We start from the raw sequence: 23963 nt of genomic DNA, 5'->3' as shown, positions 1-23963 counted from the left end.
TGCATGCATTTTGTTTCATTATTTACTGGAAAAATGTTCAGAACAATAAATGTAAAATGCCTTCTAACAACTGTACTGTATTGTACAAGGAATATAATGTAATACAATCAGGAAGGTGTATCAAAGTGCATGTGTATGTTTCATGTGCAAGGCGCCTATGATTTGAAAACAGACCCAAGTTGATCTTCATCTGCCACTGGCAAAATGTATTTTCTTTGAATGTGGGTTTCAATGCTGTTTCAAGGGCAGAGAACATTTAATATTAAGTCCGTTTTCATTGTGGGACTGCATTGCTTTGTTTAGCAGATATCTATTAGTGTTTGTGCTGTAAAATGCAAAATAAAACTTTAAAATGAAATCCAAATCATCGCAGAAGTAAAGCAGTATATGCACATTACAGTCTTTATGGTAAATGGGGCGAAATAACCTAGGAATGGGACATTGGAATGGCTGCAGGGGGGAAGACTCCATTTGACCATGATTTTGTGAGGGGGAGGAGGGCAGCAAACTCAAAGACCGCCCCAGCTGAACTATACCTCTCAACTGTCCAGAGTTTTGCAGAATGAGTAGATTTTTGGTTTGTTCCTCATAAAATTTGGAGTTTTCTGGCAAATCATTTAGGAATGAAGTCGCTAAATCATGAGAGACATTGAGTTTCAGATGTCATAACCTTCAGAAAAATGCATGCTAAAGCAAGACCTGTTATTCTATCAACTGTCTTAAGTTTATACAAGAGCAATTTTTAGTACTGTTTGTATGTTCCCCCAATATATTTGGCCTTGTCCAGATTTTCTTTATTAAGAGTTTGAGAGGTACATGCAAAAAAATCGCTTTATAGAGTTAGGAATATCCAAACCTCTCAACTGTCCCCAATTTTGGCTCAAAATGTTGCTCTTCCCCTAATAATCCCTCCGCAAAATGGCAATTTTGGAAAAAAACGTGGATGGTTTACAATTATAAATAACTGTAATGATCAGAATTATAGATTACTTTTATTTCAAAAATGCATGTAGAGTCTCTTATTTTGTCAGCTGCCCAAGTTAACAGTACTAATATTAAAAAGGTGTCCCTTCTTTGACATGTTCACAGTTGTATTGTGTGGCAATTTTATATTTTTGTATCACATTTTTGCCCCATTTTTCATAAAATTGTGGTTTTCTGGTAAATTAGTGGCAAATCATTAAAGATTGAAGTTAGAACATAATGGCAGACATTTGAGTTTCAGATTTCATACTGTTCAGAAAATTTATACTAATGCAAGACCTACTACTATTCTATTATCTTTCTAAGTTTATAAGAGCAATATTTAAAAATTGTCCTTACTTTTGGGCCTGTGTCCCACTTCCTTCTTGCTCTGAGGTTGAGAGGTATGAGTGTCAGTGCCATCACCATCAGCCAGAGACATTTCAAATTGTGATATACTTGTTGCACCCCACTCCCCCATGTAGTGACTCTGGATGTGTCCAAGAAAGGCAAGGAGCAGTTATGTAGTGTAAATGTGCAGAGTATTCCCCCATCCAGGGTAGGCACAAGTATGACAGTGGCTTTTCATCTGTCCTTGATTTTGCAGAATGTTCTGGTTTTCTGTCATATTTTTATACTGTTGATTTATGCTTCTTATTCAGAAAATGCATGCTGTTGCAGTGCCCTGTTGCTCTCTGTTTAAGTAGCAATGCTTTAATGACAATCAGGTAAGCTTGTCGGAGATTGTAAGATGCAAGTAACCTTTAATAAGCATACTGTTAAATAATTACCAACATTGAAAGCCTTTTTGTTGTTGTTGCCGTGCAGAGAATATTTGCATAACTAGATAACGTACAAGCCTTAGGTATTGAAATGCATATGACAGTATTTGTAATAAAGGACAGGATTGCAGTATTTTCAGAAGCTCATTACATTTGTTGGAGACTTGCAGTCATCTTTGCAGGCTTTACCAGTAAACTAAATTGCCAGTCTGTCATGTGTGGTCCATAATTTGTGCAGTGATCTTTTAAGCAATTTATCTTGAGTTTGTTTCTTGGGTGGCCACGGTGGTGCAGCGGTTAGCGTTGTCGCCTCACAGCAAGAGGTTCTCCGGTTCGATTCTCAGCTGGGGTGCCTTTTGTGCAGAGTCTGCATGTCCTCCCTGTGGTCGCGTGGGTTTCCTTCGGGTGCTCCCGTTTCCTCCCACATCCCAAAGACATGCAGTAGGTGGATTGGACACTCTAAATTGGCCCTAGGTGTGAGTGTGTATGTTTTCTGTGGAAGGTTGGGCGCCAGGCTGGCAGCTCGACACCGTAAAACTCCACTGCCAATCGTGAGCAGACAGATGATCCGCTGTGGCGACCCCTAACCGGGAAAAGCCGAAAGAAGAAGAAGATCTTGAGCTTGTTTCTTGTTTGCTGTTCATTTTTTACTTTGATCTTGTCTTCCCCATGAAACCAGTAGATAGTTGTTGTCAGGCAGCATGTCTTTTTTTGGATAAGAAACATTTTTATAAGTGGGGGTATCACAGAGATTGCTACTTTCAGCATGTTACTTGGTAATTTTATAAAGCTGAATATAAATTATAATGAGAACTGCAGTGCAAGGAGAAGTGGTTTGAGTTGAGTGCTGCTTGTTTTTTTTAATACTTGACTTTGACTGGCATTCCAGTAATGTATTTAAAAAGTAATTTATTTTTTCATGCCTCATAACCTTTGCATTTCCATCTAGATATTAAGTAAGCTGTCATGTAGCCAATGCAGTGAAATATTTTTTTCTTCTACACTTCATTTTGTCTTGATTGGGCTCTCGTAATGACGGTTTGGCACCGAGGGTAGCATATTTAATTAAAGTTCCAGTTGTTGTAGTTTTGCTCCACCCCTTTCTAGTTGGCTCCACCCATTCAGCTGTCTCCTGCAGCCCCCTTTAATTTGAAGTCACCAGCTGCCACTGCCAAGCACTCTCAAGATTTTACATCTCAGTAGCCCTATACAACTTTTGGATTGTTAGTCATTTGCTGTGAGATATAGTTAGATTGTGAAATATAAATCACTTGGTATTCATTTCATCTACAGCAAATTTACTCCATTTGATCCAGTTGTTAAATGAGCCAGAACTTTGCTGTAGCTCAGAATTGAAGGATTGTATGTCATTTACCAGTACCTTCTTGCCAGTAGGAATATAATAAATGATACCGATTCTGCACAACTCTGGATAGAATAACTAATAGTGCAACCTTTAATACATCAGTGAAATGAAGTGCAGTGACAGCATCCTTTGTATGTGGCCTGTACATTTGCTAACATGTAACACTGTGTTATTAAGTAGATCAGACTGATCAAATCTGTTTCATCTCTTAACTTTCATTTCTAAATACAGATCAGCTTAAAAAGATGCAACAAAATGCTGCCATGGGCTAAGGAGTCATAGTGATGTAGTGCATTTGGAAAAAAAACTAGCTAAAATCTGCATTTAAAAGAAGGAAGAATTTGTTGCTTGGATCTTCAATTTGCTTCTCATCTGGTATTCCTTTGTGTAGTCTGCTCATCATCTACATGTTCTCTTGGTGGTGGTGTTTCTTCCTGCATCACAAAGCTGTGCCAGAGGTGAATTAGCATTCCTTCAAATTACTCATGGGTGTCTATGCAGGTGGATGCTTCAAACAGCAGTCTAAGGCTGTACTTAGAGCCAGGCCTCTTCAAAGGCTGAGTAGTATTCTGTAATGTATAGACAAAGTGAGAGACAAAATAAACTCCCTCGTCTTCTAGGCCAAAAATATCTCCTCTTTTATATCCTAAATATCCAGATCAGCCATCAACATTGGAATTCTCCTTTTGCAACTTGAATATGGGCTCACATTTTTTTTCCTTCTGCCTTCAAGAAAAACATTTCCACACTGCAGACTATCTCCCACAGCATCTGCTGATTCATTACAAACTCGACCCTCATGAGTATCACTGTATCACCATAGAAAAAGCCCAATGGCTATCCATAAAATAAAGCTCTTACCTACTTTTTGGATCTGAACTTTACATACTTCTCCAACGCCAGACATTTGCTTCCCTTGCAGCTAGACTTCACTAATCGTACAACCTGAGGCAGTACTCACAAGCCACACCAACTCTCATTACCCCAAAAACCAAACTACACACCACTGCACATGCTTTCTCCTCTCAAGCACCTACTCTTTGGCAAGCTCTCACTATCAACATTAAGGAAATCAGCACTTATTTAAAATTCAAAATATAACTCAAAAAGCACTTCTTCATCCAAGCCAAATGCTCCCGCTTCAGCGCCCATATCACCTAACCTATATCCTTTCCCAAGTATTTTCTGCTCTCTCAAGATTCACTGAAGACTGACCCACTTTAGAAACTATTGTATATGTTGTACTTTGCACTATGCTTATTCACTGGAGTGTGTGTGTGTGTGTGTGTGTGTGTGTGTGTGTGTGTGTGTGTGTGTGTGTGTGTGTGTGTGTGTGTGCATATATATATATATATATATATATATATATACACACACATTATTTTCTGTGTAATTAGTTTGAACTATTGTGTTACTGCTTACTTTTCTGTATTTTTTGTTTGTGAAATGTTTTGTATTTCACCTAAGTTGAGCCTGAAATTGGTTGATATTGATTACTGCACTGCTCTGGTAAACAAATGTGAATAAATAACATAAATAAATCTCAGTCATGGACTTCTGTGAAGAGGAATTGTGCAGTTCTCCTGAAAGAATATATGAATAAAGTTTGAGCTCTTCAAAAGCTTCAGCTCTATCTGTATGGCAAAAGCGTCATAATAGTTAAATATCACAGTCCCTTAAAGTGTGTTGCACATGGTATCTAGCCTAAACAATAAGCATCTCAGATAATGCTTGGAGTTCTCACATGCATAAGCAGAGTTTTTGTTTCTTAGATTGCTACTTCCTGTCAAAAACTTATGTTCTGCATTATGTGGAGTAGAATTTTCTGGTTATCCATGCAATTCTGTTTTGGGGGATGTTGTTTGCATTTAACATTCTAACCCAACAGGAAGTGAAAGGTTAGGACGTCTTTACCTAATACAGAAGGGGGTGTCTAAATAGGATTGCTCGGAAGGAGTTCTACAAGGAGAGTGAATCATTCTTTGAAAATTATCTCTGTGGTTATTTTCAGCCAGTCTGTGTACCCTTTTAAAGTATGTGGTGGACTTTAAACTAGCCTTCATAATCTTATGTCTGTACATTTTGACTGCTTGCCTTTTCTAACTGCTGAGTAGTATTAAAAATCAGAGAGAGATGGATTAGTTTTTTTCAGCTTGTAGAAGTGGTAAAATCGGTTAGCTCTTATGTTTTTCTTCTGCCATTTGTAACCTTTTATTTAATGCCATTAGTCTGTTAAAATTGCAAGACAATGGGCTTTACTGTGCAGAGCTACATTGGTTTGTGCATTATTTTTCAAACTGTGTTTCTAATGCCTTTATGAATTGCATTATTCTATCTCAAAAACTTGTATCTGAACTGTTTATTGATTTGTGGAAGGGTGGTTGTACAAAACTAGTGAATAATAACTCTTTGACATCCTTTCTAGAAACTACTTAGCTATAACACAGTTTAATACTGTAGTTGGCTAATTGTCTTACTGTAAAAGCAAAAGGAGAAGTAACACTGAAAATGGTATTTGTAGCCTGTCATGGAAAAACATTGTGGGCAGGTGTATTTTTTTTCAGATTATTTCCTAATTTCATTTAAGTACAGAACTGCATTATTCTGACTCAGAAGCTTGTGACTGTCTGCTTATTGATGGATGCAGGGGTAATTGCACAAAGCTAGTGAATAATAACTATTGACATCAGCCTTTTGAAGAAAGAAACTGCTTGCCTATAGCTGCCTTGCCATAAGTTAGTAGTATGGCAGACTCATTTTAGTGTTGTAAAAGTAGGAAGTAATAGTAACTCTGAAAAGGGCATTTAGCCTCTAGAAAACTGTGTGTATGTGCACAGATGCAAACAGTGTTAGCCAAGATGCATTTACTGATAATATAGCACAGAAAGGCACTGGCCTGAGAGTGGGTTAAGTGAATTCCTGGAAAGCAGATATTCTGAACTCTGCTGTTCAGTGTGAAGCATATTTGGGTGTGATTGGTGGTGATTATTGTACAACAGTGTTTATTTGCCATACCCTGTTGAATCTGGACACCTGTTAATTATTGTCAGTGGTATATGCATTAGAACATTCTGTGACACATTTTATTGCGTTTTAATCTACAGTTTGATTTCCACCTTTTAACCATGCACTTTCAGTATGTGATAGACGTTGACCTTTGGAAATAATTTCAAGTAACTGAACTGTGACTCCACAGCATTACTGTTGCGTGTATTATTTGACTGATGTTTAGCTGACAGAGGCTGTGGAAATCTTTTTATGCTGAATGATTAAAACATTTAATTTTCTTGGTATGTTTTTTCCTCAGAGAAACAGTAGAACCTTTTTGAAAACAAATTTTCTCTAGCCTGCTACAGAATTTGCCAGCATCTTGCTGATGCATTTGTGTTACTTGTGTTTGCTTGCATTTTCAATCAGAATGCTTCTGTGTGCTGACATTCTTAAGATTTTGTGTTCCAGAAAAACTAGAGCAAATCCGGGAACAGGAGAGAAAAGAAGAAACCTTTACCCCAATGCCTAATCCATACTATATGGAACTGACGAAGTTACTGCTAAACCAGTGAGTAGGACTTGTACCCTAGAAGAATGATTGTACTACACATTGTATACTCAGTTTGTTGTTGTTTATTGCCTTTTCAAATTTCGTTTCACATTTATTACTTTCCACATAGGGTCAGATAATCAGAGCATGTTCAGTTTTAGAAACAATTTATATATATATATATATATATATATATATATATATATATATATATATATATATATATATATATATATCTTTCCATTCCTTTACTCTGGGCTCTCCTCTTGGCTCTGTGGTTGACAACCACTATGTTCATGTCTAGCCTTTGCTACTCTGACTTGTAATTAATTTCTTGGGTTGAAAAGCCCATGTTGTATTGTATGCCTTTACTGCTGACGTGAATTACCTGGTTGGAATTTAATTGAACTGCATTTTCTTTTGTTACTGATATTTTATGTATCTTTTCAAGTGCTGGGAAATCTTGTCTTCTTTCTGATCACTCCTTGTTTAGTGACATGCATGTCATTTTAGCAGTTGCAGATCATTTGCCAAGGGAATGCATAATAGTTATCACTTTCATCCACATGAGCCACGAGTAGTTCTTTCAAAATTATTTCAGTATGAAACCATGGTGAATTGGAGAAAAAATATATATTCCACATGTATCAAGTTGAGATGACTCGGACTGCAAAGGTCACAGTGTTTATAACATTACCAGTAATATCATTCTGTACAGTAAAATTATTTGTGTTTTTATACTATATCAAATGGCATGAGATTGCAGATCAATGATGGACTGCGGTGTTCAGACACTGAGAAATATTTGGTATTTCAGACTGTGGTGGTAGCAAGACTTCCTTTAATTAGCTGCGACAGACTTCATAACTGTTACTTTCACTGTTCCCTAACAGAAGTGTAACTGAAAAGACAGTGGACTGAAGGTGCTACCCGTAATCTAAAATGGATTGGGTATGAATGCCCGTATGATTAACTTCAAAATTGTGGAACAAAGCATACTATGACTAAATTGTTTGGCAATTGTCAGTGGGGCTTTAGTGGTACACCTCTGCCATTTGCTACCGTTTAATTAACAAGTGAGAATAAAACAGTGCATACAGTTTTTAGTCTTTTCTAAAAGTTGGCAGATAATCTGAAAATGAGTACAGCAGATGTATATGGATAACAGCATCTCCTTTAGAACTTTTTGTCTTGTTAGGCAGATTCCTTTTTAAGTGGATTATTCTGGGAACCGTAACTTCACAATTGCTGGTTGGCAGATGTATTTCTTTCTACACCTGTTCTTGACCTGGTTGTGAACAGACATCTGCTCCTAAATAGATGTAAATTCCTACACTTCTGCATAGTGAGCTTTCCAGGCAGTCCTCATGGAGAGTAATGAGTCCAGCCATTACATTTCATGCAGGGAAAAATCAGCATCCTACATACCAAGGAGACAACATTTCTGTATGCAAGTGGCTTCTCTACAAAGGCAGACTTAGAGAGCTATTCATAAACATTGTGCACCATTGTTAGACGTGGTACAATGCACCAAATCCCTACGTGATTCATAGAAAATGGTAAATGATGGGATAAAACTAGTATTCAGTCTTATCTATTGTTTAGCAATAGCACTTCGTTGCATGGAGCATACATGAAAAATAAGCCCTCCTCCCCCTCCCCAAAGGGTCGTACATGAAAACCATGTATCTACAGATGATATAGTACATATGACCACACCAGTCCTCTTCCCCTGCAACTAAGAGCAGAAGCCAAAGTAGCTCCAATTGCAAAAAATATCAAAGAGAACGGATTACAGTGGTTTGGGCACGTGTAGAAAAGCAGAAGACAATCTAGTGAAGAAGATTTGGGACAGACAGGAAGAAGGTAAGAGGAAACGATAACGTCAGGCAAAGAGGTGGATGTATTGTGTGAACGAAGATCTGCAACAGTCGGGCATGAGTGTTGAAGAAGGCAGGAGTGTGGCACTGAATCGAGAGAGTTGGCAACAGTTAACACGATACCCCAACCCCATGTAGAAAAATGGAGGGAAAAAGGGGGGATGATGATGATGATTCCGTAAGTAGATAGATGGGGTGAATGTTCTTATTCTGATGAACATTAGAACAAGAACACTCGTCCATCTACCTGCTTAACTGAATAAACTGCTGGAAACTTCAACAAGGTGTCTTTATCCCTGTTACGTGGAGTTCATCAGAGAGAGTTTCCTAGATCTGCTAGTTAAAAGTGATTTTTATGTGGACTAAATCATTTACACTGTTTCTTTTTTATATATAGGTAGATTTACAGTGTTACAGTAGCTGAAAAGCTTTGAGGTTTTAAAAAATGTAAACTGTGTGGGCACAAACTTTTGTCTGATTTGCACAATTTGTGTGTATATTGTTTAGGTTCTGATCATTTAAAAAATTGACTGTGACATCTGCAAGTCATTTAACCCTCTGGCCATTGCAGATCGCAAGTATAAGTTAATTCTGAAAGGTCTACTCCCTACGACCTTCTCAGAGTCACTCTCTCCAGGGCTCAACACCCTAAACATGATGAGAAGCAGCACAGGAAAAGGCCGTTGGATCCATCTGAATCTTCTACTCCATCCAAAGATATGACATTGGAGCCCATTCGAAAAGTATCAAAGTCAGATCTGAAGTCTAAATTTTTGTATCATCTGGCTTTGGATGTCCAATCTGCTTCTTCAGATCCAGTAGCATCATTTCTGAAGTAGCTTACTTCATTTGGTCTTCAACCTGTGGAAATACGGATCCGTATCAGATCCGAGCCGGCAAAGATTACTAGCATCAGCTCTGAGCTCCAGACCCCCCTTACCCATAATACACCTCCACTTCCTTCCATCCCCAGATCTCGTTTACTGCAGTTTGTAAAACATCGTGTCTCTAGACCTCCAGCTATCAGGATGATTCTGATTGTAAGTTTTTCTAAATTTTCTGCTACTTTTAGCCATTTCAGGTTAGTATAGGTACCCTTTCTCCCTCCCATCGCTTTGGCGTCGAGTGTAGGTTTGTAGTTGTAGTTAGTTTAGAGTAGTTTCTCTGTGGTGCCCCCCCCCCCTCCTCAGTCAGTCTAGTGTGGTGAGTGGGTGGGTGTTATTAGTCTAAAGAAAGAAAGTTTTTGGTCTGTCTCTTTCTTTCTTTTTTTAAGGCTTCTTGCTTGATAGTATGGCTGAAAAGCTTATCTTTAAGCGCTGCACAGAGTGTGGCCATAAGCTCTCCCCAGCAGATGGCCACACTGTGTGTGTGTGTGTGTGTGTGTGTGTGTGTGTGTGTGTGTGTGTGTGTGTGTGTGTGTTGTGCTTAGATGTGGCCCACCTTAATGTGGAGTGCTCCATTTGTGCGGGGTTCAATCCCCGAGCTTTGAAGGATAGAAAGGCCAAGTTGGCCCTCAAAAGTCTTCTGCCTGCCACTGAACCTCCTTCCTCTTCTTTGGCTTCAGTCACAGTGGCTGCTGTGACTGCCTCTCCCTCTGGCTTCCACTCCATCCCAGGCTGGGACTCAAACTCCTGCATCTAAGCCTGTGGTAGTGGAGCAGAGGAGAGGTAGAGAGTGGGAGAGAGAGTTGAAGATGAAGGAAAAGCGGAAGAGGTCCCAGAACCTCTCGTCCCTGAGCAAGTCTGCACGGATTTGTGACTCCCCTCGGATCCGGTCTCTGAGGTTCTCCCCGGAGCCGGAGGAGGCACGTTTAGTCTCCCGGGCCTCTGTTCCCCAACCGGCCAGGTCGGAGTCCGTAGCCTCATCTCAGTCGACCCATTCTTTATCGGACATGGATCTGGATAAGATGATGAGGTGCTTTATCTGTACACAGATCCAGATGGGAGTCTTGCCAAGCCCCCCCCCTCCCTCAGGAGGGGGGAACTCGCTTCCATTTTTTCAGCCCATTTCTCCTTTCCCGATCCGACCTTCAGCTTTGGAGTTCTCTGATCTGAAGTTGGCCTAGGTCAGGGGGTTGGTGCCGATGGTCCTTGTGTCCTCGACGCCGACTGCTGCCTGGAGCATGTCAGATCCGACCAGTTCAGATCTGAGCCGCTCTCGGAGCCAGAGCCTGGGTGCCGGATCCGAGAGAGTGGAACCTTTTCCATCAGCTCCATTGTCGGGCCAGGTTCCCTCCCTCGGAGCTCCGTCCACTTTGGGTCCGGCTCCGATTTTTGCATCGGATCCAGGGAGACTGGCCTCCTTATTATCTTCCCAGGAGGTCCACTCTCCTTCTGCGTTCAGTGTAGTAGAACAGGTCCTCTCTATTGGATTGAGGCCCCTGACTGCCCCCTCGGACTCTGCCCAGACCCCCTCGGTTCTGTCTTCGGTCCCCATTGTCTTACCAGAGGGACAGCCTGTGCCCAAAGAGCCCCATATGGTTCCCCCAGAGGAACAGACGGCTTGTGAGCGCTGCCTGGAGAGCCCCACGGGAGATGTGCCTCGCAAGCATACGTGCAAGAGGAGGCACTTAGACTCCCCTGAGTCTCTAACCGAGGACACAGATTTTGGTGATAGGGAGGGCTCCCCAAGATCACCTCCCGACGATGTTTCCTTTGGAGACATCATGGAGATCCTGCGCCAGCGGGTAGGTTTGGTCTGCTCCCAAGCACTCCTTTGATGAGTCTGTGTTTCTGGAGGCTTTCGGCACAGGCCTGTCTATGTCTTGGGTGTCCCCTCCCGCAGATCTTTTAGTGGATTTGATCACCTCGCGGGCATGGAAGGAACCAAATACCATGGAGCCGATGCCCAAGCGCCGTGATAAGGTTCCGAGTCCCCCTATTGACAGGCCTTCCTGGAACAAGGGCTCCCCAGTGGACACCATGGTGGGAGCAGCAGCCACGGAGAAGGAACTATCTCAGGAAAGTTCTTCGGTCCACCCTCCTGACCAAGAGTCATGGATGATGGACCACCTAGGAGAAGGTGTATGCTTCAGCTACCTTTTCAATAAGGGCGCTGAACTACTTGGCCCATGTCAAGAGACTCCAACGCGACCCAGTGAAGGAGCTGGAGGAGTCTCCACCCAAGTCCATGTCCCAGGAGGACAAGGCTTTGTTCTCTGCGAAAATGGCCACTCTGAGAGCAGTATCAAATATGTCCATGTGACTCCTCTCCCATGCTACAGAAGAAGCGGCTAGGGTAGCTGGGTCTGGCATGTCCATGAGGCGCAACGCCTGGCTCAGGTTGTGCCAATTCACCAAACCTTTTAAGGCGTCCTTTGCCAATGCCCCTTATGACGGCTTGACTCTTTTCGGTAAGACCGTCAAGGAGACACTAGTCCAGAGTGAGAAGGATGGGAAGACGCTGTCTGCCATCAGGATCCACTTCTGTAACCCTCAAAGGTCCTTTTTCCCAGAACCAGAGAGGGCAATAGAAAATGTGGTTCTGGAAGTCTCAGTATTCCTGGGACACTCAGGGCTCTTCTTCCCCTAGAGGCAGAGTGGGACAGAATGGACGCCGGCCCAGAGGCCGAGGGGGTCCGCGAAACTTCGGGTCTCGAGAACCATACTCTGACAGACCTGGGCAGCAAACCTGAGAAGTTGCCCAGCTGCTCTACTCTGGAGGCAGTCAGGGGATGATTGTCCTTGCACCCAGTGGCATGGGAGTCAATAACAAGGGACCGCTGGGTGCTTCAAATCATATCCAGAAGATATTCTATCCCCTTTGTGGGTTCCCCCATAACTCCCAAACACCTCCCAAATGTTCCGCCCACACAAAGAGAGGCAGCAGTACAGGAAATTTCCAAGCTGCTAGGAAACCAAGCCATCAAAACCGTCCCCCCCAGATCAGTCCAGATCGGGCTTCTACTCTAGGTTCTTTTTGGTGCCAAAGAAAACGGGGGACGTAAGGCCCATCCTGGACCTCTCTACCTTGAACCTGTCAGTTGCCAAAGAAAAGTTCCGGATGGTCACACTACAGTCCATCATGCCATACCTGCAAGGGAGCGACTGGGTGTGCTTGTTAGCTCTCCAGGATGCTTACTATCGCATAAAAATGCACAGAAGCTCCAGGAGGTTCCTCTGCTTCCAGGTAGGGGCCAATCATCATCAATTTTGAGCCCTACCCTTTGGTTTCACCACAGCCCCCCGGGTGTTTACCAAAGTGATGGCGGTTGTAGCGGCTCACCTGAGGCTTCAGGGGATTCAGGTATATCCATACTTGGACAATTGGCTCCTCACTGTTCCCACCAGGCGTCTACTTTTCCAAACCAGGGATTACTTTCTGAAACTTGCCCTGAGTTTGGGTATCACAATCGACACAGCTAAGTCTCTCTACTAGAGCCTGTACAGGTGATAATCTATATTGGTGCCAGGATAGACGCACAACAGTGCAAGGTGTTCTTGACCTCAGAGAGTGTTCAAAACGTCAGGATGCATGGCTCCCTAATTTACCGTTCTCACCTCCCGACAGCGGAATCAGTGTTGAGGGCCCTAGGCTCTATGGCGGCGACCATAACTTTCCTTCCATGTGCTCTGCTACACATGTGGGATTTTCAGTGGACTCTAGCGGGTCAGTGGTCCCTGTTGTATTTACCACTAACCTATCCTATCTACCTGAGTCAAGTGTGTCGGTCGTCCCTCATATGGTGGATGAGCTCTCCGGACATTTTGGAGAGACGTTCCTTTGTTCCAGCCCCGGCCCAAACCAGTGACCACGGATGTCTCCCAACTCAGTTGAGGGGGCATTGTTCGAGCTGGACAGTTCAAGGCCTGTGGTCTCCCATAGAAATCAGCTTGAATATCAGTGCCCTAGAGATGCGGGCGGTCCTTCTAGTGTTGTAGGCCCTTCATGCCTTTCATCCTCTGGGGATAATTGCCATTCAATCAGACAACATGTCAGTAGTGTGGTATATCAACAAACAGGGAGGGACCAGATCTTATCCCCTTTGTCGTGAGGCCATGAGAGTGTGGGAATGGGCGATCTCCACCGGTCGTTTTCTCATCGCAATTCACATTCCGGGATGGTCCAACATTCTTGCGGACAGGCTAAGTCGGACCATTCTGATGCCTTACGAGTGGTCTCTGACTCTATCGGTAGCGGAGCAGATCTTCAGCGAGTGGGGTCAACCTTGCTGCAATATCATCGTATCTCCTTCCAACGCAAAATGCAGCAGGTTTTTCGCTCTGAACTCCCTGTCGGGGGAGTCCCCCAGAGACGCTCTAGTTCATGCTTGGCCTTCCGGTCTTTTGTATGCTTACCTGCCAGTTGCTCTCATCCTAAGGTTTCTGCAGAAAGCTTGTCGACTGGGGAGCAAGGTGATCCTCATTGCCCCATTCTGGCCTTGCCAGGTATGGTTTGCCTTCCTTTGGTCTCACCTTCTGACTCCACCTTGGATCCTAGATCCCATTCAGGACCTGATTTCACACCCATCGGGGGTGCCTCATCCAAGTCTGGACAGCCTGAAGCTCACGGTTTGACTGCTCCAGTTCACATGATTGCTAGGACTCCCGAACTTTCCTCCTCAGTTAAGACTATTTTGGTAGCTGCTCATAAGTCTTCTACCAGAAAGGTTTATTGCAGCAAATGGAAACGTTTTTCTTTCTGGGCCTCTCAGAGGAGTTTGGATCCTTTTACGGCTCCTATTTCCACCATTCTTGATTTTCTAGCTGATGTTTTCCAGCATGGAGCTTGTTCTTCTACTGTCAAAGTTCAGTTGGCTGCCATTTCTCATTTTCATGTGGGTGAGAATTCTGCATCCTTGGCATCTTCTAGACTGTGTAAAGCCTTTATTAAAGGCACTTTTTTGCTATGCCCCCCGTCAAAGATCCTGCCCCCCCCCCCCCGTGGGACCTTACTATGGTTCTCCAAGCTCTGGTCGCTCCACCTTTTGAGCCTGCCGCAACTGCAGATCTAAAATGTCTATCATGGAAAACAGCTTTTCTGGTGGCTATTACCTCTTCTAGAAGGGTTTTGGAGTTACAAGCCTTGTCCATAAAATTTCCGTACATGATTTTTCATAAAGATAGATTTTCTCATCGAACCCAACCCATCTTTTCTTCCTAAGGTGGCGTCACCAGTCAATATCAGTAAGACTATAAATTTGCCTGTGTTCTTTCCCAATTTTACCAACAGGATGGAATACAAACTACACATGTTGGATGTTCATAGACAGTTACGATTCTATTTACACAGGACAAACAATTTTCGTAAATCTGATCAATTGTTTTGTTCTATAGACCCTTTTGTGGGCAAACCTATTTCCAAGGTCACTATAGCTAGATGGATTTCTTCATGCATCCTGCAGGTCTGTAAGGACAAAGGCATGTCTCCTCCAGGTCAGGTTAAAGCTGATTCCACTAGGTGCATGGCTACATCTGCAGCTTTCTGGCCTAGGGTGTCTTTGGATGACATTTGCTCTGCAGCTACTTGGTCCTCATCTCATACGTTTATTTCCCATTACAAATTGGATTCAACATCTAGAAGGAAAGCATCCTTTGGCTCCACTGTGCTCCGGAATATCCTTCCATGAAGGCCTCCTAGGAGTTTAGTAGCTGGGGACTCTGTCCCACAGGTTGAACACCAAATGAAGTAAACTACTTCAGATAAAGAAGTTGTGTACGCACTATAACGTTCAATTTGAGTAGTTGTACTTCATTTGTCTTCAGCCGTCCCTCCCTCCCTCCCCCGGACCTTGGCGCATGTTCTGCGTACGGGCTTTGTATAGGTCACAAGTATGTTATTAGGTCTGGTTCTTAGTATAAGTTCTGCAAACTTGATCTGGGGATGGAAGGCAGTGGAGATGTACTATGGGTAAGGGGGAGGAGTCTGGAGCTCGGAGCTGATGCTAGTAATCTTTGCTGGCTCGGATGCGATACGGATCCGTATTCACATAGGTTAAAGACAAATGAAGTACAACTACTTGGATGGAACGTTATGGTGAGTTCATAACTTTATCTGAAACGCTTACCCCAAACAAGGTATGCATCATCTTTAGATCCTGTACCTCCCAGAGTGCCATCCCCTTTTTTGGAGAGACGCAGACATTCCAGGTCCCCATCAGTAGCCTCATCCTCTCATTCTTCCAGGAGCCTGATGGGAGCTGATGTAGATAGGATGATGGGGAGTTTATCTCGGCACATATTCAGATGCGAGTTCTCCTAGCTCCTATCCCTTATGATCAGGAGGCCTTTGCGAATACTACACCGACCATCTTGTCTCCTTCTCCTGTCCGACCCATAGTTTTGGAGCCCTTTTAGCCGAGTCTTCCAGGACATCTCTGTTTGGCTCCAATACATTCTTTGAATGCACTGGCTCCACGCATGTCCTAGCCAGATAACTCTCGAAGCCGAAGAGTCGTCAGGTCTGTGGTGTTAGTCGAATCTGAAGTTGTCGGAGCAGTCTTTCCCCCTTGGAGCCTGGGCATTGGACATTTCAGCTCCCGTCTGCCTCGGGTGGACTGCCTTCAGGTCAGAAAGAGCCAGTGGTCCGGAAGCTTGTCTTCTTGGCTCCTTCTCCCTGCAGCGATCTGTCTTTGAGGTGGTTGCAGCGATCTGTCTTTGAGGTGGTGGAGAGAGTATTCACTGCTTCTGGAGGATGGACAGTTCCACCCCCCTCTGCACTGCCCTCTAGATACCATATGTCTTTGTGCCTTGAGCCTCATCACTCTACTCCACAGGAACAGCCATCCCAAAGTCTCCAGGCATCCCACCAAAGAAGTCCCTAAGAAGAGAAAGTGCAAGAGGCAGTTGACTCTGCTCAAGAGTCGGTTATGGAAGATACCGATTTTGATGAGGGGGAAAGGTCCACAAGATCGCCATCTGATGCCAGCTCCTTTGGAGACATCCTGGAAATCCTCAAGTAAAGGGGTGGTTGGTCTACTGATTCCTCTTCCCAGGAGGAATTGGTATTCCTGGACGCCTTTGGTTCTGGCCCGTCTACCTCCTCCTGGGTGACGCCACCTGCTGATGAGCTCATTGATTTGATCTCTAGGCTAGTGTGGAAGGACCCCGACACAGTCTCCAAAAGACTAGACAGAAACCTGGCACCACCAAAAGGAAGAAAGTTTTGGAGCAAGGAAGCACTAGTAGATGCCACTGTCATGGAGGGAGCCATAAAGAAAGAACTTACGAAACAGAGTTAATCTGTCCATCCTCCTAACAGGGAGTCAAGGGCACTCGAGAGATTATGAAGCATGTATATGCTTGTGACCTTTGCACTTTGGTCATGGAATTATTTGGCACATTTCACTCTATTGCAGAGGGATTTGATTAAGGAATTCTGCAAATCCTTCTAGGACCAGTGTTTCCAAGCCACAGAGCATTATTGCCTCATGGTTGGCTACCCAACAGTCGATCACGAATTTGTCCACGAGGCTCATTTCACATGCAGCTTAAGGTACCTCAAGGACAGCGGGTTCGGGAATTTCCATTAGGAGGCATGCCTGGATGCGCTTATGTGATTTTGCTGAGCCCTTAAAAGTCCTTGTTTGTCAATCCATCCTTTGACAGCAGTTCATTGTTTGGCCCTAAGGTAAAGGACACACTCTCCAGGTATGAGCAGGATGGTAAGACCCTCTCTGCAGTGTCTGTACATTTTTTGACCCCTCAGAGAATCTTCTGTAGGAATCAATGAGGTCGAAAAATATGGTTCAGAAGGTCCCAGGATCCTTTCTATGATCCACATAGAGATAGTTTCCCACAGGAGCAGAAGGGGGGGTCTCAAATGAAAGACTCTGACCGTGCAGCAGAGGAGGCCCACAAAACCAGGAGTTCAAAGACTCCTTTTGTGATGGACTCTATCAGTGCTCCTGAAAGGAGGCCCAATTGTCCACCTCTGCAGGCAGTCTAGGGTCATCTCTCCTTGCTCCAGAGAGCCTGACTTGACATTACAAAAGATACATGGGTGCAGAAGCATATCTGCATCAAGCAGGAATGGAAATCAAACAAAAAAAAAAAAAATCAGGCAGCAACTAAATATGCCAAAAAAACCCAAAAAAAAACAAAATAAAGAATGTAAGATGACAGACCAGATGAGAAGGCAAGAAATATGGAAAATGCATAAATATAGTTGCAAGTATAGAAGACTTCTGGAAGAACCTCATGTTGACCAGGATTGAATGCAGGAATGGTTAAGGAGAGGTGAATTCAAGCCAAGAGATGAAAGCTTAATATTGGCGGCCCAAGATAGTGGCTGCGTGCACATAGGTTTACAAAGTCCGTTGAACATGTAGGGGAAACAGACAAATGTAGATTTTGTAAAACGGAATTGGAAGCAGTTGCCCACCTCGTTGCTGGTTGTGACATATTAATGGCAGAACTGTATACTGAAAGGTGTAATAATGTGGCAAGACTGTTACACTGGGGATTGTGCAAACATTATGGTATTGAAGTGGCTGAAAAACACTGGAAACAGGAGTCACAAAGCATCATAGAAAATGATGAAGTCTACATCACATGGGATCACTCCTTACCAACAGTTCAAAAGATAGATGCTAGAAAACCAGATATAGTGGTCCAAGAAAAGAAGACAAAAGTAGCATTGATCATTGAAATCGCCATACCCAGTGACTACAGTGTCTTGTGTACAGAGAGACACAAAGTCATAAAATATCAGGATTTGCAGGCAGAAATGAGGGCAGTGTGGAAGAAAGATACCCAGACAGTTCCAATAGTAGTAGTAGGAGCAACAGGTCTTATAATCTACAGTCGTATTTAGATGCGTTACCAATACCAATACCCCATACAAATTGCAGGAGGAGTCCTTACTGGCCACATTGCGGGTGCTGCAAAGAGCACTTCTCGCTGACATCAAAGACGTCAAAGAATGAAACAATACTAATTTCATGAACTTTAATCTTTCTTTGACTTAAGAATGGGGCCCATTCCCGTCATGGTATTAGAAACACAAAAGACTTGGAGAAATTAAAATGAGAGGTGCAGAGGATTATATCCTAAGGTTATATAATTCCCTTTTCCCTACCCCCCCCCCCCAACAGTAAAGAGAATTCCCAATGTTCCACCCAGGAATAGGAAAGCAGCAGCTATAGAAAATAAAAATGCTGCTAGAAAAAAGTTATCTAAGAGGTTCTCGCAGACCAGAATCAGCAACTTACTCAAGATTCTTCAGTGCCAAAGAAAACTGGGGACTGGAGACCAGTTTTGGACCTCAGCAATCTGAACAGATCGGTTCTGTATACAAAGTTCTGTATGGTCACAGTTCATTCCATTTTTCCTGTCCTGCACAGGTGTGACTGAATGTGCTCAATAGATTCAAGATGTGTACTATCATATAAAAACGAACATGCGATCCAGAAAGTATCTACGCTTCCAGCTGGGAGCCAGTCATTACCAGTTCAGAACACAGCCTTTGGCCTCACCACAGCCTCCACAGTGTTCAACAAATGTATGGCAGTAGTAGCAGCTCACGTGAGACTGCAGGGAATCCAGGTGTTTCCATATTTTCCATTTTCATTACAATCAGGCATCTTCTGATAAAAGCACATGACTATGTACGCCAGATTTGCTCTCCTCTAGGAATTACCATCGGTCACAACAAATCTCAGTTAGAACCAACTCCAACATTAGACTTCTTAGGGGCCTTGTTGAATACAGTATCAGTAAAAGCCTCCCTTCCCTTACCAAACGTTCAAACTATTCAATTTCAAGTCACAGAAGAGTTATGAATTATCTTTTTATCAGCTCAGTTAATTCTACAAGCCTTGGGTCAAATGTCCACTGCAATAGTCCTTGTTCCATTAGCAAGATATTGTATGAGAGTTCTTCATTGGACCCTAGCAACTTAGTGGTCTATTCTACACCAACTTAAGTCCACCCTGATCAGAATAAATCTGGCATGCAAAAAGTATCTCTTGTAATACTTGATCCGAGTAAATCTACTACAAGGCCCGTCCCTTCATTCTCCCCCAGCCCAAAGCCATAGTGGTCACGGACACTTCCAGATAGGATAGGGAGCACTTCTTAGGAAAAGCAGTCCAAGGCACTTGGTCCCCCGAAGAAGCCAACACTCATATCAATGTCCTGGAAATGAGAGCAGTACTCTAGCGTTGCAGGCCTTTCAAGACTCTCTCCCTTCGAAACTATTGCTATTCAGACAGACAAGATGTCAGTCTTATGGTACATCAACAAAAAAGGAGGGACCAGATCTTATCCCTTGTGTCGAGGAAGCTCAGAGTGTGGCAATGGTCAATCTCATCCAGTCGATTTCTGCTAGCAACATACATTCCAGAGAGATCCAGTGTGATAGCAGACAAGTTGAGCAGGTCCATTTTGTTACCTCATGAGTGGAGTCTCAACATGAGAGTTGTGGAAAAGATATTCCGCCAGTGGGGGCTGTCCGTGCTGCAACCTGTTTGCATCCCCCCCTTAACAAGTGCAGCAGATTCTTTACCTTGATTTCCCCCACCCCCCCATGGGGGGGATCCCTGAGAGACTCTCTCTTTCATGATAGCCCCCCCGATCCCCCCTACACATATCCCCAACCCCCTTAATCCCCAAAATTTTCAGAAAGCATCTCGATTGAAGAGCAAAGTCATCTTTATTGGCCTTGTCATATTTGGTTCCCCTTTCTTTGACCTCATCTGATATACCCTCCATGGATTCTGGATCCAGTTCTAGACCTCCTGTCTCACCCGACAGATGTGATTCACCCAGATATTCCTGGCCTAAAGCTGACCTCATGGTTTCTCCACTTTCATTGATAGCCAGACAACCTAGATTCTCCTTTCCTGTCTGTCATATACTTTTATCTTTCCATAAAGCTTCCACTAGAAAGATTTACAGTAGTGAATGGAAAAGATTTGTTTTTTGGCTGCAGCAAAAAGACATAGACCAGCACAGAATATAATCTGTAATGAAGGGGCTAGTTCCTTAACTGATAAAGTACAACTTGCTGCTATTTCTAATTTTCATATAACCGTTAACAATTCTACCCTAGCTTCCTCAAAAGTTGTAAGGCCTTTGTAAGGGGTGCTCTTTTTCTGAGACCACCTTTTAAAGATCCATCTCCACCATGGGATTTAAATTTAGTTCTACAAACTTTGGCTCCATCTCCTTTTGAGCCAGCAGCAAAATGTGAACTAAAATTTTTAACCTGGAAAAGTATCTACTTGGTGGCTATAACCTCTGCTCAAAGACTTTCTGAACTTCAAGCCTTGTCCTCCAAGCCTCCTTATTTAATAGTCCATAGCGATAGGCTAATACTATGAACCAGTCCTTCCTTTCTTCCTAGGATGTTGTCAGAGTCCAACATCAGTCAGTCCATTAATCTTCCAGTTTACTTTTCAAATTTCACAAATGGAGGTGAATACATGTTACACTAGTTGGACGTTCACAGACAATTACATTTCTGTTTGCATACAACAAAGAATTTCAGACAAACTGATCAGTTATTTCTTTCTTTTGTGGAATCAAAGTTGGGCAAACCAGTTGCAAAAGTAACTTTAGCCAAATGTCTGACTGATTTGCATATCCTTTGTCTATACCAAATTGAGCATTTTTTGTCAAAACCTTTGAGAGCCCACTCGACCTGGTCCATGGCAACATTATCAGTATTTTTATCCAGTCTTCCATGGATATGATATCTGTGTGGCTGCATCTTGGGCTAATCCTCATACCTTTTATTACTCATTATAAATTGGATCTGGTCTCAAGGGGAAGAGCATCCTTCAGCTTAACCGTACGTAGGAGTATCCTTCCTTAAAGTCCTTGCGGGCATTCAGATAGCTGGGGAACTGTCCCAGTTGTTGAGGAATGAATGAAAATTGACAATAGAAAACTGACAATATCGATAAAGAAGTTATGTACTCACCATAACGTTCCATCTGTGTTGTCCATTTTCATTCTTCCTGAAATTCCCTCCCACCAACTCCCTATTTTTGCTAATTACTTCTGGAAGAACAAGAAGGTTATAAAGGACCAGTGTTCCTTTGGCTTAACTTCAGATATTGGTTTCCCTTACCAGTGTGCTAATTTTCCCCCTGAAACTATAAGCCAGCAAACAAGATCTGAGGTACGTTAGGGGCTAGAGCATTATAGGTAAGGGAGGAGCTCGAGAGGTTTAGTGGCCATGAACTGTAAAAAAAAAAAAAAAAAAAAAAAACAAACAGCAGGCAGAGTCAGATCCAAGGGTCAGATCTGAACCCAGTTGTTGAAGAGTAAACCTGAACAACACAGATGGTACATTATGGTCTCTTTCTTTGGGTAGGCCTTCCAAAGACAAAAGAATAGCCTCTTTAAGATGTGAAAGGTTTTGTCCTCACTAAAGTGGTTATTGTCCCTACTTATTAGTTTCCTTTTAGTTCCATGAGAAGAAAAGGACTCATTTTTTTTCTTTAAGCGAAAGACCAAGAATCATAGGTATACTTGTACCCCAATCTCTATGCTACTTGGTACACCTTAGTGTTTGTCCTTACCAATTCCCTCTGTTGCAGCATGGGCTATGGTGTGGGCTCACATGAGGGGAGCTCTCCAGGTTTGCTGTGGCCAAGAGCAACATTCCTGTCTGTGGAATTGGACTACCTTTGCTCCCCCCCCCCCCACAATTTCACTCTCCTTCATCCTCTCATTAGTGAGAGAGAGGAGAGATTCCACTCCATTGGAGTTATTGAGACAGGCACAGACCCTTTGGTTCAAGAGGCAGTAGAAGTTGTCCCATTTTCAGTACTAGAGTAAGTGACAAATTCCCCTGGACAAAGTGAAATCCAGGCATATGCATCAAGTTCTTCACCTTAGTATTCCTGCTGCCCAGAGGAAACTCTGGTGTCCCATTCCTCACTCTACTTATAGGGGCTCCAGATGGTGGTTAGACTTTGCTGAAGCTTTTTCAGCTTAATATGCAAGGTCTTCACTATTGTTCCTCTTGTTTGATGCTTTGGGGGAGTCATTCTGTGCAAGGGATTGCCCTTTCAGTTTCCTCAAGTTTGGGGACTTCAAGGAGATAGTTCCCCCAGGTGCAGAGGAGGGAACTCAAATGGAATTTTACCCACCCAGTAGAGGAGGCCCACAGAACTAGCGGTCCAGAGATTCCTTCTCCAACAGACCCTACCATAGCTTCAGAACGGAGGCCTGATTTTCCTTCTTTGGTGCAGGGATAAACAACCCCCAATTGCCTCCAGAGTGCCTGGCTAGTCATTACAAAAGATACACTGGTGCAAATAATTAATGTGAGAGTGTTCAATCTCGCCTTTGTTCTTACACATGGGTTCGGAGCCGATCCTCGGCTCCGTGCCGGCCGACTGCAAGCTCTGCATCGAGAAGAAGCTCGAGGACATCTAATACCCACAATCCCCCTCTGCCTTTACCTCAGATCTAGTTTGCCGCTGCTGCATTCGCATCGCTGGAGTCTAGCTCGAGGGTTTTTCAGATAAGATTTAACTTTCTTTTTGTTAAATTTTCAAGAGAACTTGTTAAAATCACTAGTTATTATTATTTAGTGTAGTGTGTGTGTGTAGAGAGAGAAATTCTCGGTACCGTTAACTTAGTTTAACTTCTTTAACTGGTATAGAGTTTTTCGGGGCCTACCACCCCTACTTGGATTGACAAACGGACTGACATATTACCGGATTTGACTCTCTTTTTCTCTGGATTGACTGTTACTGGACTTGACTTTTTTCTCTTACTTCAAAATGTCTGAGAAAATAAAATCTGGATTCAAACGTTGCCAGTGTGGCCAAAAGATGTCGGTCACGGACAACCACAGTTCCTGTGTCTACTGCCTTGGCCCTCTCCACTTACAAGAGGACTGTTCTATTTGTCACTCTTTTAGTGGGAGGGTCATGACAGATAGGCGCAGGAAACTGATGGATAGAGGTTTATTGAAACCCTCTTTCCAGGAGGCTCTGGATGCTTCAGACCAGGCATCCAAATCCTCGAAGGAATCGAAGACGTCGGAGCCCAAGTCATCGGCTCCGAGCACGTCGGGTAAAGTTAGATCACCGGTTCCACAGACTTCGGGGCCGAGTGTTCAACTGTTGACAGTTTCCGAGCCTAGAGTCTTGGAACCGGTGACGGAGCTCCCTCCACCGACTCTGTTGAGGTCGGCTCCGTCTTCGATCCCTTCGACTCGTTCTTCCAGGCCCCTTTCCGACACCGATGTGGACCGTGTGGTGCAGAAATTGATTGAGCATACGGCCCTATCCAAGCTTATCTCGGTCTCCTCTCAGTTGATGTCGAGACTTGAAGGCCTGCCACTATCTCCATCTGTTCCTCCTCCGAGACCTGTCCAGTCTTCGGAGCCGGAAGAAGCTGAACTGATGATTGTGGAGCCCTCGGTGCCAGAACCGTCTTTTTCTCGGTCGGCACCGTTCACCTCGACTCCATCCGATCCGGTACTGGAGTCTCGGGGCCGAAGATCCATCCTTGGTTCCGGGACCGAGA

At 43.5% G+C, this 23963-nt stretch overlaps 1 protein-coding gene across 1 annotated transcript in view; it reads left to right on the top strand.

Annotated features, from left to right (window-relative positions):
• Positions 1–23963, top strand: part of GINS2 (GINS complex subunit 2) — a 180705-nt gene that overhangs the window by 64966 nt on the left and 91776 nt on the right. Inside the window, exon 3 of the mRNA XM_044081757.1 lies at positions 6571–6670. Coding sequence (XP_043937692.1) covers positions 6571–6670 — 100 coding nt within the window. The remainder of the gene's footprint in view (positions 1–6570; positions 6671–23963) is intronic.

The sequence above is a fragment of the Protopterus annectens genome, chromosome 8.part1 (genome assembly GCF_019279795.1).
Source record: "Protopterus annectens isolate FY-2018-M chromosome 8.part1, PAN1.0, whole genome shotgun sequence".
NCBI classification, from domain to species: Eukaryota; Metazoa; Chordata; order Ceratodontiformes; family Protopteridae; genus Protopterus; species Protopterus annectens.
The sequence above is the reverse complement of the archived record's forward strand: the minus strand, read 5'-3'. Positions and strand labels throughout refer to the sequence as shown.